Here is a 17,971-nt window from a genome sequence, read left to right as displayed (position 1 = left end):
GCCAAGTGAACTGGTAGTCAGATGTTATGTCAAAGAGGCCAGTAGAGATTATGTCCTGTCTGCTGACTGTGAGTGAAAGTGTAGCCTATTTGTGTGTGTGTGTGTGTGTGTGGGGGGGGGGGGCTTTCTCCTGATCTAGCTTCAGAGAAACACATTGAGCAATCAGTGGACATGGAGATCGAGACGACAGAAGCACAAATTAGATTTCAGATTAGTTTGATCTGATAACATAACTTCATCTATCTATTCTATATCTATAAAAGGGAGCATGTGGGCAATGTTTGTTCTCAGTTTATCTATATGTGGAGAGAAGTTATGCTTAAACATGAGAGACCAAGACAAAAGCTAGTTCTGCCTGTGTTCCTACTTGGTGCTTATCTACAAACTGTATGTTAGTGCTGCCATCGTTTGGTGAACGGAAAAAATGCAAAGTGAACTTGTTTGATTAACCACTGTGTTGAGGGCCACATATAGTATATTTTGAGAGACAAGCCGAAGGCCGCTTAAAATCCCTCCGCGGGCCGCAATTGGCCCCGGGCTGGACTTTAGACATGCCTGGTCTAAGCCAATTAATTTCGAAAGTATTGTTTAGTGTTGTTAAGTCCAAAAAATTCAACCCCCCAGAGTGATGTGTTAATTATTACAGATCTTTTAACATAGTGCATTTTAGTTTTTCCACACAAAATTGAACAACATATATTGTCAATTATTTTGGTTAAATCACTAGTAACATCCAAAGAGAGAGCCAAATATGGGAGATGCTGTGAAGGCCACATGTATCCTCCACAACTTCCTCCAGTGAGATTGCGATGGAGAGGATGTCCCCCATGCTCGCTCTACCAGCAGAGTCAGAGAGGGCAGTGGAGAGCACTGGGAGGGTCGGCAGCAAAAACGCCTCCAGAGAAACGGTTGCAGTGAGAGAGACCTTCACCAACTGCTTCTCCTCTCCGGCCGGTCGAGTGCCTTGGCAGGACCGTGTCCTGTATTTGTATGCATTTGTATCTGTACAAACATTTTGTTGAGCATGCTAAATTTGTACTGATCATAAACCCTGTTTGGTCTCCACATGTAAACAGTTAGAGCCTCTCGTAGCCCCCTGCAATCTTCCTCCAGGCTTCAGCCGCTGGTACATGCATCTAGACACCATACACTTCCCATACGGCCACACACACACTCCTCACTATCCTCCCTCCACTGCAGACCCCCACTCTTTAACTGAAGGCGATGGAGCAGAAATTAGTCTCCAGTTGACATCTCCAACATAAAAATGCAAAACATTAAGCATTCCAGCAGATGTTTTCCCCCCAAAAATGTTATCTGAAGAATGCCCTGATTTGTTCTCTTTGTTCTAATTGTTAATGTAATCTAATAATTGTATGAATATGTATAATGTAATCTAATAATTGATCTAATGAATTATTGTTGTATCTCTCTGATTTGTTTTAATTTGAAAATTAGATTACCAAATTAATTAAATTTAAAAAAGTCAATCTAACACGCTGGATTACTTGTAGCCTACCTGAAGACAAATTCAGACCTTTATAATACCTGCAGATCAAAACAGTTAAGACCACAGAGCATTCATGTTTCTGCCATTTCGAATGAAAGAACAGCAACATGTTAATATGAATGTTTAATCAACTGATCCATATTTCATATTAAATGCCAGCATACAAGAAAACAAGTAAAGCTCATTCGTATTCAAAATACTATAATAGAAAACAAGTGAAAAATGATTTGAATTTAAATATTGGGAAAGAACAAGTAACTGTCTCATATTTTAAATATTAGGGAATAAACAAGTAAAAACTACTTGTTAGGAAACAGAACATTTCACAGAAAAGTATTAATTAATACACAGGACAAGATGTTACTATCCCTTGTGCCAAAAAAAACACATTTAGAAGCCCAATCCAGAATAAAACAAGCTAACAGGCTAACAAACTAATAAACAAGACACAAATCACCAGTTACCTACCCTAGCCAACAGCAGTATGAAGAAAAGAAATATGTGTATCTACATGTCGCCAAACTCTACGTCATAAAGCACTTGCTGAACACGTATACGAGCGTGCGCCTTCTTTTGGTTGCTAAGCCTCCGCAGAGTGGGCACCAGACTCATCATGAATTGTTCATCTTCATCGGGCTCTTTCACTTTCTCCAAGGCAGACAGAATAGACTGCTGGTAGTGTGAGAGGGGCCGTGTGCTGACTGTGTTCTTACTTCTCCTGAGAGGCATCAGAAGAAAGGAAACAATGTGCAACAAAGTGTAAGGGAACGTTAAGCCAACGGTGTTACAGGGACTAGATTTTAAACATGCCTTACAAAGATATATGCAAACACCAAAGCACACATTATCATGATATTTTTTGGTTGCAATGAGCTTTGACCCACCTGTTTAAGGGCGTTACGTGCAATAGTCTGGAATGCCTGTTCTACATTCATGGCTTCTTTGGCGCTGGTCTCAAAGTAGGGGATTTTGTTCTTATTCTGACACCATGCCTGAGCCCTTAAGGTGGTTACCTGTATGTGTGAAGAGTAAGAGATTTACGAACACGACCAGTAGAAGATGCAGGTTCAAAGTTATTGACAGTACCGGTCTGCGGCCCGGTGGTTGGGGACCACTGTGCTACCCTACGTCAGTCATTCCCAAATTTGAGTCACCAAATACATTTGCAGAATTTGTTCCATAGAAAGAATGTGGTTTCTTGCTGAGAAAAGGGTTTTAGTCTTCCCGGAGTGATGAGCAGAAAGAACCGTCTGGATGTTCTCTGATGTATTCATACATTTCTTCAGGTATCTATCATTATAACATCTTTGAATAATATGACAATATGACAAACAAGTGGTATCTGACCTTGTAAGTCAGCAATTTTCTAGTATAATATTCTGCTCCTATCATTTTGATGAAGCGATTTGTGCCATTGTTCGAACAATTAAATACAACAACAAAAAGACCAGTCTTTTCTCAAGTCTGTTTTACTAAAGACAATCTGCCACCACAGTCTACCTATTCCAAATAATTTAAGGTGATCTGGAAATGGCAGTAAAAATGGCCATGAGTGTTCACAAATTATGCACAGATTTGTTCTACTCACAATTGATGGATAAGGCCTATTGTAAATTTGGCCAGCCTCATTGGTTCCTCCTGGTCCACCTCACTGCACTATATTTACCGTAATTGTTTTGACATTTGGCTGCACTACACTGTGGGATGGGTAATGATGTACACCTACGAGGCCAAAGGGGCATTGCCCATATCAGTCAGTGATACCAACCTGTCTATTCTCCAAGTCGATCTTGTTGCCTAGCACCACAAAGGGGAAGTTCTCTGGGTCTCGGGGGCTAGCCTGGATGAGAAACTCATCCCTCCAGCTGTCCAGAGTCTTGAAGGTGTTGGGTGCGGTCACATCAAACACCAGCACGCAGCAGTCTGCTCCACGGTAGAATGCCACACCCAAGGACTGGAACCTCTCCTGGCCAGCTGTGTCCCAGATCTAGCCAACCACAAATAGAAAGGAGACAAATACAGTTCATCCTTGAGTGCAAGTCGACGTTTGAGACAAATTTGATAAAATTCCATCAAGGCGTTCCTCAGATATCGTGTTAACGAACATTGGATGGACGTACGTACGAACAATCCGAATCTGTAATGAATAATAATTAATTGTTTCTGTTTATGCCCCTGGAACCCCCTCAATGACCCCTAGGGGTCCCCGGACCCCACTTTGAGAACCACTGCGCTAAAGTATTGATTTGTTTGCATGTTGATATAATGGTTTGTTAGCATTTGTTTGTAGCTTGGTAGGTACAACCACTGAATAAGACAGGAGTTCATATGATAGTATTAACTATGGCAGCCAGAGTGAGCAGACATTGGACATTGACCCCAGGAAGAATAGCTGCAGCTCTGCTGTAGCTAATGGGGATCTTAAATAAAGACAAAGACATAAGCTGTTCTTAAATCGCTGTATTACTGTTGACTGATGCAATTCAGGCTGTCGAGATATTCTTACTCCATGGCATTTTAATATATTTTTGAGGTGAAAAATACCATTGACATGTGTATATGCTTGACTGAAAGGTGTAATTTTTTTTTTTTTTTTTACAGAAAATGTAATCCCCCCAGTTGTAACTGTGCTGCACCTGCATTGTGACGAGTCGGTCGTCCACCATCACCTCCTTGGTCAAGAAGTCTGCTCCTATTGTAGCTTTGTACTGGTTACTGAACTTCTTATTCACATACTTATTCATCAGGGACGTCTTTCCAACACTGTCAGAGAAGCAGAGGACAGACAGCAGGATAACAGATGGTTGGGAAAACCGCCAATAAAAAGGTTGATAGGTAGTATTCACTCAGTACAGTAATTAGTTCTACTGAGTTTACATCAAAAACCTTTCTTAATGAAGGTAAGACAATAACCAATTAAATCCCCTTCAAATGTTGTGTACATAACTGATGTAATCAATTTCAACAGGCAATCCAGTGCAACACTGAGCATGCAAACCAATGGCATAACTCTTGAGTCTTACTCTGCCTGGAGACAGCTTATCCTGTCTGAAAGGAAGTCAAACTAAAACTAAAACGGAGACAACATAACAGTCACCGAAAAGATGGAAAATGTGACAAACTAATAAAGCAAGACAATTTGAGATAAACATTAACCAGATGCCAAACTTTGATTTATAGAGCAGAACTGGTTGGTGATCACTTCAAACTGCAATGCTGTGGTGAACCTCCAGGGGAAGAAAGGACTGTTTCATGACTCACCCGGAATCCCCCAGAATGATGACTTTCAGGAGCACTTTCTTCCTGGATGTCATTTTGCCAAAGCTGCAGAAAGACAACAGAAAGTAATGAATGTTTAGCCTACAGGGGGCGCTCAATAATCCAAACGCCTCATACCTTAACTTATTAATCACAAGTCACAACCTAATCAGCAGGTTTACATTAGGACAATACATCCCATGTACACGTAAAATTGTTTCTATGTATTTAGACAAGCCCATTAGAAGCAGTCTACAAATTTGCATGTAGAGTTCCATGGCGCTGGACCAATCAAGTTTGAACGCCATTCATTCCAGTCATGTGCTTTTAAGCTGTTGGCCCTCGTGAACACATCATTCTCTCTCTCTCTCTCTCTCTCTCTCTCTCTCTCTCTCTCTCTCTCTCTCTCTCTCTCTCTCTCTCTCTCTCTCGAAGTACGTTTAAGGAGAAAGGCCATTTCTTCATCTCATCCATATATTATACAGGACTGACTCCTCCTTTGCACTACAAAGCTGAACCGTGTGAACCATCTGTCATTTAATCTGTCAGATTCTCTGTAAGCACCAATCAGACAAACTACTAAAGCACTGGTTGGCTCCAGTGTGCTAGTGGTGATGAGGCAAAACTATTGTGTCAAATTAGATTAGATTAGATTAGATTAGATTAGATTAGATTAGATTAGATTAGATTAGATTAGATTAGATTTAGGCCTATGTTTGTGAGGGTGGTACCACAGGTATACTTTGCAGATAAAATGACAAACAGCAATTTAGTCACTGGTTAAAAAAAGTTTCACAGCTTTTCTTTGGTAGTGCAGTGCAATAACTTGTTAGATAACCGTCAGATAATCATAGAGAACTTGACCACTTCTCATTTACACCCAATGTCAACATCATGTACAAATCACAGAGGACCTTGTAGACATTACCAATCAATCCACAGACAATTAACCAATCAGACATACCAATCAATCCACACAGTCACAAACAGGTTTTTCATTTGGCGGCACAGCCTAATTATGGAACAAAGTGTCCACATGAACAAAACATCACACAAACATGTTTGACATTTACAAGACCTGAGCATGATAAACCACAGCTTTGAGTCAATGGAAATTAATCTCTCAAGATGTTTAAAGCAACAACTCAAGTCAGTCAAATCAGAGACCTTTAAACTGTGACAGAAGAGACACTGATTCATTATGCCGTCTATGATCTTCTAACCTCTTTGACTGTAGACTGAGTCCTGAATGAGCTGAATGACTGAAACAATAATTGTCTTTGAGACAATTTGCTTCCTCAATTTTGGAAGCACATGAGAACGGGATGATGCTTTGTTTAATCATCACGGCCACAAGTCAAAAGGTTATATAGCTACTTCTAACACCCGCGGGCCGGATCCGGCCCGCGGGCAGGTTTCATCCGGCCCGCGAGATGTTTTGGAATATATATATACTGTATATATATTTTTTTAATTATTATTATTATTATTAAATTCGCACCCCATTATCATGAACTACGTGTGGCTAATAAGCAAGCTAAGAGTTCATTCATAAGTTAATTAACCTGCACTACAAGGAAGTATGTCAGTAGGCCATCAGGTGTAAACAAAGTGATGCCACGCTGGAATTGAATCGCGCATTCAGCTACCTACCAAAAAACAAAAGAATCAACAAGAATAGATGCTGTCAAAAAAGAGAAAGGTTGACACGGAATGCAGGCAGTTTCAAGAGAAATGGAAAGAGCAGTATTTCTTTTGTGAAGTAAATGGGTAAATGAGTCAAATTGATTTTAGTAAAAAAAAAATCCGGCCCCCATGAGGTCTCAGTTGAACAAATCCGGCCCTCTACCTAATATGAGTCTGACACCCCTGATCTAAACAAACTAACTGTTGCCATCTTCAAAACTTACTTTGTAACACACGGGAGCGGCGACTTCTCGAGGAGGATCTCTGGAGTCTGGAGTGCTAAACGCTGTGTTATTGTTCAGGACAGCTAGCGGCTAACTAGGCGTTAGGGTAGCTAACATTATGTAGCTGAGATCTTTTTCCCTAGGATATAAACGCGGGATGACCACGCCCTGAGCTGATTTCATTGGCCTTGAAAAGTTTCGGCAGCAACCTAAGGTCTGAATATCTGCATTCTGCAATGATTCAATCAATCTACCCAGATAAAGTCTGCTGATTCTGCAATGATTCAATCAATCTACCCAGATAAAGTCTGCTGAATCCACTCATGATTGATTGATTTATTTATCTATCAATCAATCATTAATTTATCTATCAATCAATCGGTCAATTTAGCTATTTTGAAAATGTTGGCCAATTTTAGAGGAATATCACATTTTAAATGAACATGGATAGACTATATTGTTATGTCATTATTCAGTTTTAATCATCAATATTTTTGCTCCTTTTCCTTTTAGGGATGCATCAATTTGAAAACTTTGGCCGATACCGATATTAACATTGCTGGTATGGCCGATAACCAATATTTACTGATGTCGATCTGTATAAAAACATTTCTATGATAATCAAATTTTATACATAGCCTACTGAAAAACACATGTAAACACTGTGGATTTTAAAAAGTTATGCATTTCTTTATTTCCAATGTGTTTCGATGGAATAGGCTAAATCATTGACAGGGGGGGAAGTGTAATAAACCACCACTAGAGGACAGTGTCAACTCATTTCAAATGAATGAGCAAAGTGAACTGGTAGTCAGACATATTAACCTACATTTGTTTTTTTGGCACAGTGTGGGGTCGTTAAAGCTTGCTGCTCAGAAGTCTTAACATTCCCAAGTCTCAGGACAGTAAGAAGTGAAACCTCTGATAGGTGGTAAGAGAAATAAACACATATGCTCATCCTTTACCAAAAATAACAATAATATGAATACATTTATTTTTATAGGAACGTTACAGTAAACATAAGACTATTATAGTGATCAGTCATTATGAAATTACAACATCAGTACAACAATAATATAATATTGTAATGATACTAAAGGAGATAAAAAAAACATTCAGTACAAAAAGGTATCTTTTTTGTGTTTGGACACTCATCTTTCTCTGTAAAAGCAATAACTCAGTGGAACAGTCTGCCAGAAGAGATGAGGAGGTGTAGCTCAAATGACACCTTCAAAGCTCACCTGAAAGGACAGTTGCTAGCTAATCAATCCTGTTCCCACTTTCAGTAGGGTACCCTTAATGGGGCGGGGGGGGGGGGGGAGGGGTTCTATATGTTTGTGTGAGTGTTTATATTATTGTTGTACATTGTAGATTATTATTGTATTGTTTTAAATTGTATGAACAAGGGACTGGAGATGTAAAATAGCAAAAGCTATAATCTAGTAGCCTGGGTAAACCCATCCCCCACGTGACCTACTCTCAGACCTGTTCTCAGTCACTACACGAACTGAGAGAGCAGGTCACGTGGGGGCTGGGTTTACCTAGGCTAATAATCTAGTGCAATGCATCTTTTCTCTTCTGAGATTAATGTTTTTTGTGCGTTGTCCCTGAAATAAACTTCTAAATAATAATAATCTAAGAAGCGTGACAAAGCAAGATATGCCTCCAACAGCACATTTCTCCTGACTAACAACTGAAATGTGTTTCCTAAAAGTTGTGCAACCGCTTGTGAAGTACAGTATGAGATCTGGTCACTGTCTACCTACAATGTGTTTCTCCTGATCTAGCTTCAGAGAAACACATTGAAATCAGTGGACATGGAGATTGAGACGACAGAAGCACAAATTAGATTTCAGATCAGTTTCATCTGATAACATAACTCTTCCTTTTAAACAAACCTCCTGAGATAAATAGTAATATGGAGCTATAAATAAAAAACACATGATCTAGGTTGCTCAGATATCACTGAAATAATAACTTCAAATTAATCTCAATTCTCTCACATCTTCATTGATGATCTTAACGATTTTTTCCAGGAGAAATGCGGGCATATGGGGATTCTCAGATAATTCTCAGTTGACAGTCTTCATTATCATTATCAGTCTAAACTTGGACTTAGACCTGACTTAGTAGTATAGCATTAGTCTACCTAGTAGCATAGACAGAAACTTTAATAGCTGCTGAATAAATTTAGTCCTGAACTGCTGAGCGGGCTGCAACTAAGCCAGCAGTATCAGTCTAAACCTGGACTTGGACTTGAATTAGTATTTGTTAGTTAGTTAGTTGTCCCAGCAACATAGGCAGGAAACGACTATAGCTGCCAAACTTGTCGTGCGTTCCTTTATCGCAAAATAAGGGATGTAGGCTAAATGACATCACATCCGTTTTGTTAGCGTTCCATTTGCAGAAAACTTGAGCTGGGAAGTTCACTGTTCACTGGTCAGATCCAGTCGCTAGCCAGGCTGGCCATTGTTAGCAATAATAGTTGATAACAAGGCATTTTGCGCATACAAACACTGCAGCCTCATGTCCACACAGATATAAGTTAGGCAGTGCTGTGTGTACAGCTGATTTAATGAGACACAAACAAGACAGAAGTGATAATAAACAACATTTACTACGATTATTACGATGATTAACTACTGTTGTTGCGTGGCCATCTTTGATTTTTGAGGTCGGGGCTGCTAAGGCTCCTACGAGTTTGGAATGGGAAATACCAGCTCTGGTGACGTCACCGTCCCAGCTCATGACCTTTGAACCGTAAGATTACCAGTTCCCAGTTATAAAGGAATGCACGACTATTTCCACCTCTGTCTGGAGATTCCGCCGTACTGCCCCCCCCCCTTCTCTTTTCCTCCTCAGGTGCCGTTTGTTGGCCTGAGTCTCGTCAACTCTGATGGCCCTGCCCGATGATCCTCACCACAGCTGCTGGCCCTGCTCATCCGGTCGTTCGGCCCAATACTCGTTACTTCTTTGCCTGCTCGTCCGCCCCCTCCCCCCCTCCCCGGCCTCATCATCACCACTACTGACCTCGGCCTATCCCGGAGGGGGTCCATAGTTGGGCCCCTACGGTGCATCGGCCCTCACAAGGATCTTTCTCAGCTTGTCACTGAGGCAATCCCGGGGATATAATTCCACGGATGGAAAGGTTTCTTTGCATGCACTGGGGGTGGAGGGGGGATTCCGGTGTGTCTCAGCCGGGCCTTCGCTCTCACGCCTTATGGGTGTGGGGGCGGGGGCCGGGGTGGGGGGCATCGGTGCTCTCCATCATTGGTTGAGGGATGCCGGTAGGTCAGAATAGTTTAGGCTAGGCTAGGCTATAAATTAGCTACAGCCTAATTGTAGGATGTAGATTAGACCAGAGGATTCCCAAGTCTGAGACCATATGGGCCTCCTCTCAGAAAAAGCACGGAAAAAGCTCCATGGAAAAGCCCCTTCACTCTTATTCAAATTACTAAAATAACTATAAGTGAAATAACTCACTGAGCCTCCCCCAAACATGTGAGGCCCACCTCCCACTTTGGAAACCTCTGAGCTGGACCTTTTGATTGTTATAGTGTTCAGGCTAAAATTAGATTAGATTAGGACAGGGCAAACTAGGTTGTAGATTAGATTTCTTGTGTGCTAGTTAGTTCCGGGTAATGGATAGAGTAGTCAGATTGTCTGAGCTGTAGCTTGTTTGGCCTGGCCGCTCTGCTGCTGGTTCTAGTGTGCCGCTGCTACCTCGGCCTCGGCCGCTACTGCCCCGGCCCCTGCAGTGGGATGGCCAGGCAGATTGAGTAGCTGCTGTATGCCCTATAGGACTGGCCGATAAATGTCAGACTAATCGTTTCTTGTCTATTCACTGGCTCATATCGCCTGATAACTATAATACATAACTTGATTGAAAAATTTGACTGACCCCTGTGACTATTCGTGACCGTATCGCCCAGCCCCAGTATATCCTGTCTGTTCTGCTCCTCTTACCCTCCTCTCTCCCTCTCCACCTCCTCCCTTTCCCTGCTCTCTCCTCCCCCACTTTCTCCCTTTCCCTCTGTCTCTATCATAAGAATGTTCAACCGTGTTGTTATTATTATTATTACTGTACTTTGTTATTGTTGTGTCAGCTAGATTTAGCTAGACATATTCTCTGTGAAGCCCTCTGAGACATACTTGTGAATTCGGGCTATACAAATAAACTTGACTTGACTTCATTAAGAATAATTTATCTCACAGAAGCCTAAAAAAATGCTAAGTGTGTAAAACGTACGACATATAAAAGGACGACCACATCTTGAGTTTTCTTTCAAATCCTTTAATAGCTTTCTGCTGGAGATACACAGTGTGTGCATGTGTGTGTGTGTGTGTGTGTGTTTCTGTGTGTTTGTGTGTGTGTGCACGTGTGTGTGTGTGTGTGTGTGTGTGTGCACGCGTGTGTGTGTGTGTGTGTGTGTGTGTGTGTGTATGTGTGTGTGTGCGTGCGCCTGTGTGTGTGTTTGTGTTTGTGTTTGTGTGTGTGTGTGTGCGTGTGTGTTTGTGTGCCTGTTAGTGGGAGTGTGCCTCTGTGTAGAATCCTGATGCCTGGGATGACTCGGGTGTTTATAGAGGAATTCCTGCCTTCTCGCACCTCGTCTTTATGGCCTCCTTGGAACTGGCTTTGTAAACACAAACACTGCGAGACAAAAGGTGGCGGCTGAGAAAGTGGGACGCAGGAATGGAAGAGACAGCGGACGACACACATACAGCTGCATACTTGGAGCAGATCCGAGGCATATTCATCTCTGTAAACATTGCCCACTGATTGAGAGGTGGGTCATGTCTGTCCAGACCGGGAGGTAGGGTGTCTGAGAAGAAGACAAACGTGACTGCAGCAAAATGTGAGATAGATCAAATTACAAGGTGAAGAACTTGTGCACAAAAAAGTCTGTTGATCTGTGAAAGACTGGTTCTTAAACATCAAGGCCTTGTTTGTTTTCTCAAATTCACAAACTTTTAAGGATTTCAAGGACCCGTGGGAACCCAGTGTGTGTGTGTGTGTGTGTGTGTGTGTGTGTGCGCGCGCGCACACGTGCATGTGTGTATGTGGTGTGTGTGTGAGCGAGACAGAGACAGACAGACAGACAGACAGACAAAGAGATGGAGAGAATGAGATGAGTCAAAAAGATGCACGGTGTGTGTGTGTGTGTGTGTGTGTGTGTGTGTGTGTGTGTGTGTGACGGGGGGTGGGTGCATTAGTCTGTGTCAGACAGCAAAGGGTGCCGCAGTTATCTAGGAATCTGAGCCAAAGCGACCTCGCTGACAGAGAGAGGAGGGGAGAGAGGGGGACAGAGAGAGAGAGGAGGGGAGAGAGGGGGACAGAGAGAAAGAGAGAGAGAGAGAGAGAGAGAGAGAGAGAGGGGGGGGGGACAGAGAGAGAGGAGGGGAGAGAGGGGGACAGAGAGAGAGAGAGAGAGAGAGAGGAGGGGAGAGAGGGGGACAGAGAGAGAGAGAGAGAGAGAGAGAGAGGAGGGGAGGGGGACAGAGAGAGAGAGAGGAGGGGAGAGAGGGGGACAGGGCAGTGAGATGAAGTCAGGAAAGAAAGAGAGAAGAGGATGAAAGAAGGACAGAAGAAAGACAAGGACATCAAGAGATAGACCCAAGCAAAAACGGAAAGGTCATCATACACACACACTGAAGACTGGAATGAGGCACTTCATGCTGAAACTATATGGCTGAATGAAAGAGTAGTGGACGTGGGCAGGACACTTCTGAGACGTCAATCGACAGATCGACTGGACTGGACAGAGACAAGGTTTACTGCTGAGGAGAACCTTCAACAACAGAAGGATCACTAAGAAGAAAACTCGTAGCACATAGGAGGGAGGCTGTCCTCCTGGAAGACGAGGTGGACCATCAAGAGGGACACAGGTCTGCATTTGTCTCTATGAGTTTTCCCATGGTTCCCTTTGGCTCTCTGGGGATGCTCCCTCTGCTGTCCCTCTGTGTGGGAGCTCTGCTGTCCTCGGACGCGTCCCCGGCCTGCCCGCGGCCTCCCTGCAGGGACAGCCTGGTGGCCGCGCCGCCCGCGCTGCAGCCCGGGACGGGGACGGCCTGCGAGGGTCAAGCCGGGGCGCTTCCGGCCATCTCCGATGCTTCTCGGAGGGTGGAGCACAGGCAGGATCTCCCCCAGGTTCAGCCTAAGGTGAGTGACATCGCCCATGTAGGTCAGCGCGAGGTCACGTCCTGTGCTTTGCCTAATAGGATGTTTACACACAGAGAGATGCAGCACGTCTAACTTTAGTAGCGTAGATCTTTAAATGAAGCTGGACAAAAAGGGACAGTTCATGATATTGTATTGGGATGGTTCAGCCTGAGGAAGCAGTGATTGACATACAGTCATCAAGTCAAAGTGGAATGGAGGAGCTGCAGTCTGTTGGTTGGAGTGTGCCAAGGAGACTGTCTGTCACGCGCCAGCAGGTCCCTTCTCTTGGGACTGTAGGCTCAGTAAAGTTGGCACCACCTAACTGTGACGGCAATCAAAGTAGGGATAAAATTAGATCTGCTTTAAAATGGTCCTCGTCGTATGGCTGTGCTGAGCTCATGCAGCAACAGGTGTGTGAGGGACATTATGACAATGGGACGTGTGATGTAAGTGTAAGTGACCGATTGAGTGTGTCACCAACACCACACACACGCCCCCTGCTGGAGTTCTGCTGTCTGTGTGTCTGATGTGTGATGTGATCATCACTGATGCACGTCGTGCTAATGACTACTTCATACACTGACAGCACCATTCCACCCAACCAAATTCCTATGCAACTGACTTAACGTTGATTCTGAAGTGTTTAAACATGGATTATTGATTATAGTTTCCCCCCCCCCCCTCACATGTGACCATAACTCCTTATAAAAGATTGGGGATATCAAGGAGCGTCTAGTTCAGCTGCAGCGCTGCATGCGTTCCCTCCAGGCAACAGGGGGCCCCTGGAGCCAGGGGGGCCAGGACAGCAGCTCCCTAGGGGCCATCCTGGCACTGATGGCAGCTGTGCTGACAGAGTGTGACCTCCACTGTCACAGCCAGGCCCTCAGGGCGATGGCCAAACGACTGGGTCAGTGGCACACACACACACACACGCACACACACATATATACACACACACACGCACACACACACACACACACACACACACACACGCACGCACACACACACATACACACGCACACAACACACACACACACGCACACAGCACGCACGCACGCACACACACACACACACACACACACATATACACACACACACACACACGCACGCACGCATACACACACACACACACACACACACATACACATACACACACGCACACAACACACACACACACACACACATACACAGTAAACAGAACCTCAGTGAGGCCTGCTAAGTGTCGGTCAGAGGTGAGTGCATCGGAATGTAGGTGCACTGAGTTGGATGAGGAAAAACTGTGTATGTGCGCCGCCATGCACGTACACACACACACACATAGATACACACACACACACACATAGATACACACACACACACACACACACACACACACACACACACACACACACACACGGCTCATCATGTGAGGAACCTTGAAAGAACCATCCTGCAAATTGGATTCCTTCAACAGCAGATCAGGAGATGTATTTTTACGTGTGGTGTCTTCTTGCTTCTAACCTCCTCTCTGTCTGATGTCCAGAGAGTGCAGCGGTGGGGAGAGAGGGGGAGAAAGATCTGTTGCTTTTACTGAAGAGCATCACACAGTATCCACCTACAGGTGAGGGCATCAGGAGTCATCAACAGGTGTCTTGCCCTGTCATGTATGAGAGACAGAATGATGAATTGAGGTGGCGATTGATGAGTTGAATCAAATGCAGTGTGGGTAGCGTCGAGGTAAAAGCCCTCCCCGAGTTGCCTACCACCGCGGAGACCCGGACTCAATTCCTGGCAGCGGGACTTCCGGCTCAGTCAGACGTTCCTACAGACACAATTAGCTGTGCCTGCAGGTGGGGTATGAGTTCTAGTAGCTGCACTAGCGCATCCTCTGGTCGGTCTGTCCAGGGTTCAGGGTGGTTCAGGGGAACTGTGGGAACAGCCTGATCTTCCCACATGCTACGTCCTGCCGGTGAAACTCCTCACTGTCAGGTGAAAAGAAGTGGCTGGCGACTGCACGTGTATCGGAGGAAGCATGTGGAGGAAGAACAACTCTCCCCAGATTGGCAGAGGGGGTGGAGCCATGACCGGGACAGGGAATTGGCCAAGTACAATTGTGGAGAAAAATAGAGAGAGATAAAAACAAAAGTAGTGTGTGGTTCTAAGTTAAAATGCACTGTGTGTGGTTCTAAGTTAAAATGCACTGTGTGTGGTTCTAAGTTAGAATGCACTGTGTGTGGTTCTAAGTTAAAATGCACTGTGTGGTTCTAAAATGCACTGTGTGTGGTTCTAAGTTAAAATGCACTGTGTGGTTCTAAGTTAAAATGCACTGTGTGGTTCTAAGTTAAAATGCACTGTGTGTGGTTCTAAATGCACTGTGTGTGGTTCTAAGTTAAAATGCACTGTTTGTGGTTCTAAATGCACTGTGTTGTTCTAAATGCACTGTGTTGTTCTAAATGCACTGTGTTGTTCTAAATGCACTGTGTGTTGTTCTAAATGCACTGTGTGGTTCTAAATGCACTGTGTGTGGTTCTAAATGCACTGTGTGTGGTTCTAAATGCACTGTGTGTGGTTCTAATGCACTGTGTGTGGTTCTAAATGCACTGTGTGTGGTTCTAAATGCACTGTGTGTGGTTCTAATGCACTGTGCGTGGTTCTAATGCACTGTGTGTGGTTCTAAATGCACTGTGTGTGGTTCTAAATGCACTGTGTTGTTCTAAATGCACCGTGTGTGGTTCTAAATGCACTGTCTGTGGTTCTAAGTTAAAATGCACTGTGTTGTTCTAAATGCACTGTGTGTGGTTCTAATGCACTGTGTGTGGTTCTAAGTTGCCCCCTTGGCAAGGTTACATCCTCAGGACTGCGCAGAGATCTACAAGCTGGGGATCAAAGAGAATGGAATCTACACCATCCAGCCTGAACTGCAGAGGCCGGCAGTGGAGGTATTTCAGATACAGCAGGACACACATAAAACACACAGACAGATACACACAGACAGATACAGCACACACATAAAACACACAGACAGCCACCACTTCTTCTTCTGCTCTGATGTGAAGCCTCTGCTATCAGCAGATCAAAAGGATTTCGCCTTTCTAAAGTCTTTGTTTTTGTTCAGGCTAAATGTGACATGGTGATGGCGGGTGGTGGATGGACAGTGTTCCAGAATCGGCGGGATGGCTCAGTGGACTTCAACAGGACATGGCAGGAATACCGGGAAGGCTTTGGCAGTCCGCAGGGAGAGCACTGGCTGGGGAATGCAGCACTCCATGCCCTCACCTCCTCTGGCCAACACCAGCTCCGCATTGAGCTGGAGGACTGGCACCACCAGAGACGCCATGCTACCTACAACACCTTCAAAGTAGTGTCAGAGGCACAGAGGTGAAGCAGCATAACACACGGGCACAAACACACTGGCTAAACGGGTGGAGGTAACCTAAGTTTAGGCAGAAGATTAGACAGTCACACTTGTGACTGTATAAGGTCACCATATCCATGTGGCTATGGATGGCAGGGTGGATCAGTGGTTAGCAATGTTGCCTCACAGCAAGGTCTTGGGTTCGAACCCGGGTCCGTCCCAGGAGTGTGGAGTTTGCATGTTCTCCCTGTGTTCATGTAGGTTCCCTCCCACCATCACAGACGTGTGTGTGTGTGTGTGTGTGTGTGTGTGTGTGTGTGTGTGTGTGTGTGTGTGTACACAAAGAGAGCCAGAAAAAGAAACATAACAGGCACACATATAATACAGCACAAACACAAGCATAATATACATAATAAAAAAAGCATCACTTTGCAGGATCAATAAGGACATCCGGTGCAAGTTCAAAAAGTGCTAAAATCAGACCAAGTCATTAAAACGTGTTAAGCTGAATGCTGCCTGGGACGAAGGATGTAATGCCAGGTTTGGTTCTCATCCTGGCCGTACAGTACGTTCGCCCTGAAGGTAAGAGTGCATACTCACACCATAGAGGGTGCAGTGGATCAGCTAGGATCTTTTGTGCAACCTTTTCGAATATACCGGTCTGACATGTCTGTAATACTGCACAATACTGCCCAATTTGGCAACCCTGTCTAGTTGATTCTTCTTGTTTCGTACGCTTTAGTGCTCCTCCCCAACACTGAATGCAGACGGTCAGTACACTCTGGATCACTCTGGATGGTCTTGAGGGCACATGAGCCAGTACAGTTAGCCTACCTAATACCTCGAGGTTAGAGAGAGAGAGGAACTATTCCTCCATGGCCTTTGTTGTAAGATTGAGATAGATCGTTTGTTTTGGTTCTGATGCTCTCCGTCTTTCTTCCAGGTATCGTCTGACAGCGCGGGAATACTCTGGCGATGCAGGCAATGCCTTGAGCTACAGCAAACGCTACAACCACGATGGCAGAGCTTTCAGCACCACCGACCGGGACCACGACCGTTACACGGCCGGTAACTGTGCTCAGTACTACGGTGCAGGCTGGTGGTTCGACGCCTGCCTGGCCGCGAACCTGAACGGACGGTATTACCGCGGCCGCTACAGCGGGCTGACCAACGGCATCTACTGGGGCACGTGGTACATCCTGACAGACGGCCGGTCTGGAGAGCGCTACTCCTTTAAGAGTGTGGAGATGAAGACGAGGCCTCGCAACTTTGTCGGAGCGACCTAAAACCGAAATGAAGCGGGTGGAACTTGTTGCACAGTATCATAATACATGTCAATCTTAGATGTGAAACCTGTTAGATGTTTTTGTCACTTCCCGGACATCACTCTGTTTAGAGAATCCGCCATCATTTACCATGTGCAAATGGCAACAAAGGAATGAAATAAAGACTTTTTCGAACAACATCACCAGTGGGTGAAGCTAAAGACCCCACTAGATTATTCTTCTATAGACCGTTTTCACGGGGGCCATTTTGAGTCGAAAAGGCAGAATAAACACAGGTGCAAGCAAAACACTAATGAGGGTTTCCAAATTCCAATCATGGAAGTTGGAAACACTCATTAGTGTTTTGCTCGCACCTGTGTTTACCCTGCCTCTTCGACACAAAATGGCCCCCGTGAGAAGGGTCTATTGTTCATTCAGCAGCTTTTGCTTTGCAGACAAATTGTATTGTATTTCTGTAAAATGTCCATAAAACTGAAACAAAGAAGGGATGCACCATATTGGATTTTTTTGCCG

At 44.4% G+C, this 17,971-nt stretch overlaps 2 protein-coding genes across 2 annotated transcripts; one reads left to right on the top strand and one right to left on the bottom strand.

Annotated features, from left to right (window-relative positions):
• Positions 1-2,219: 2,219 nt before the first annotated feature.
• Positions 2,220-4,828, bottom strand: LOC310799345 (ras-related protein rab7-like; the record flags this gene model as incomplete). The annotated part of the gene is made up of 5 exons (XM_083661938.1): positions 4,772-4,828; positions 4,147-4,273; positions 3,279-3,497; positions 2,395-2,523; positions 2,220-2,228 (listed from the first exon to the last, which is right to left on the bottom strand). The coding sequence occupies exons 1-5, from the start codon at positions 4,822-4,824 to the stop codon at positions 2,220-2,222; spliced, it is 537 nt and encodes a 178-aa protein (XP_083518064.1). The 5' UTR covers positions 4,825-4,828.
• Positions 4,829-12,592: 7,764 nt separating this feature from the next.
• On the top strand, positions 12,593-17,458 carry LOC310799344 (fibrinogen-like protein 1; the record flags this gene model as incomplete). The annotated part of the gene is made up of 6 exons (XM_083661937.1): positions 12,593-12,838; positions 13,550-13,745; positions 14,361-14,438; positions 15,644-15,756; positions 15,933-16,195; positions 17,116-17,458. 6 exons carry the CDS (start codon positions 12,593-12,595, stop codon positions 17,456-17,458), a joined length of 1,239 nt encoding a protein of 412 aa, XP_083518063.1.
• Positions 17,459-17,971: the final 513 nt, after the last annotated feature.

Source organism: Poromitra crassiceps (assembly GCF_964638095.1).
Source record: "Poromitra crassiceps genome assembly, chromosome: 27".
Classification (NCBI taxonomy): domain Eukaryota; kingdom Metazoa; phylum Chordata; class Actinopteri; order Beryciformes; family Melamphaidae; genus Poromitra; species Poromitra crassiceps.
This window is presented reverse-complemented; position numbering and strand designations above follow the sequence as displayed.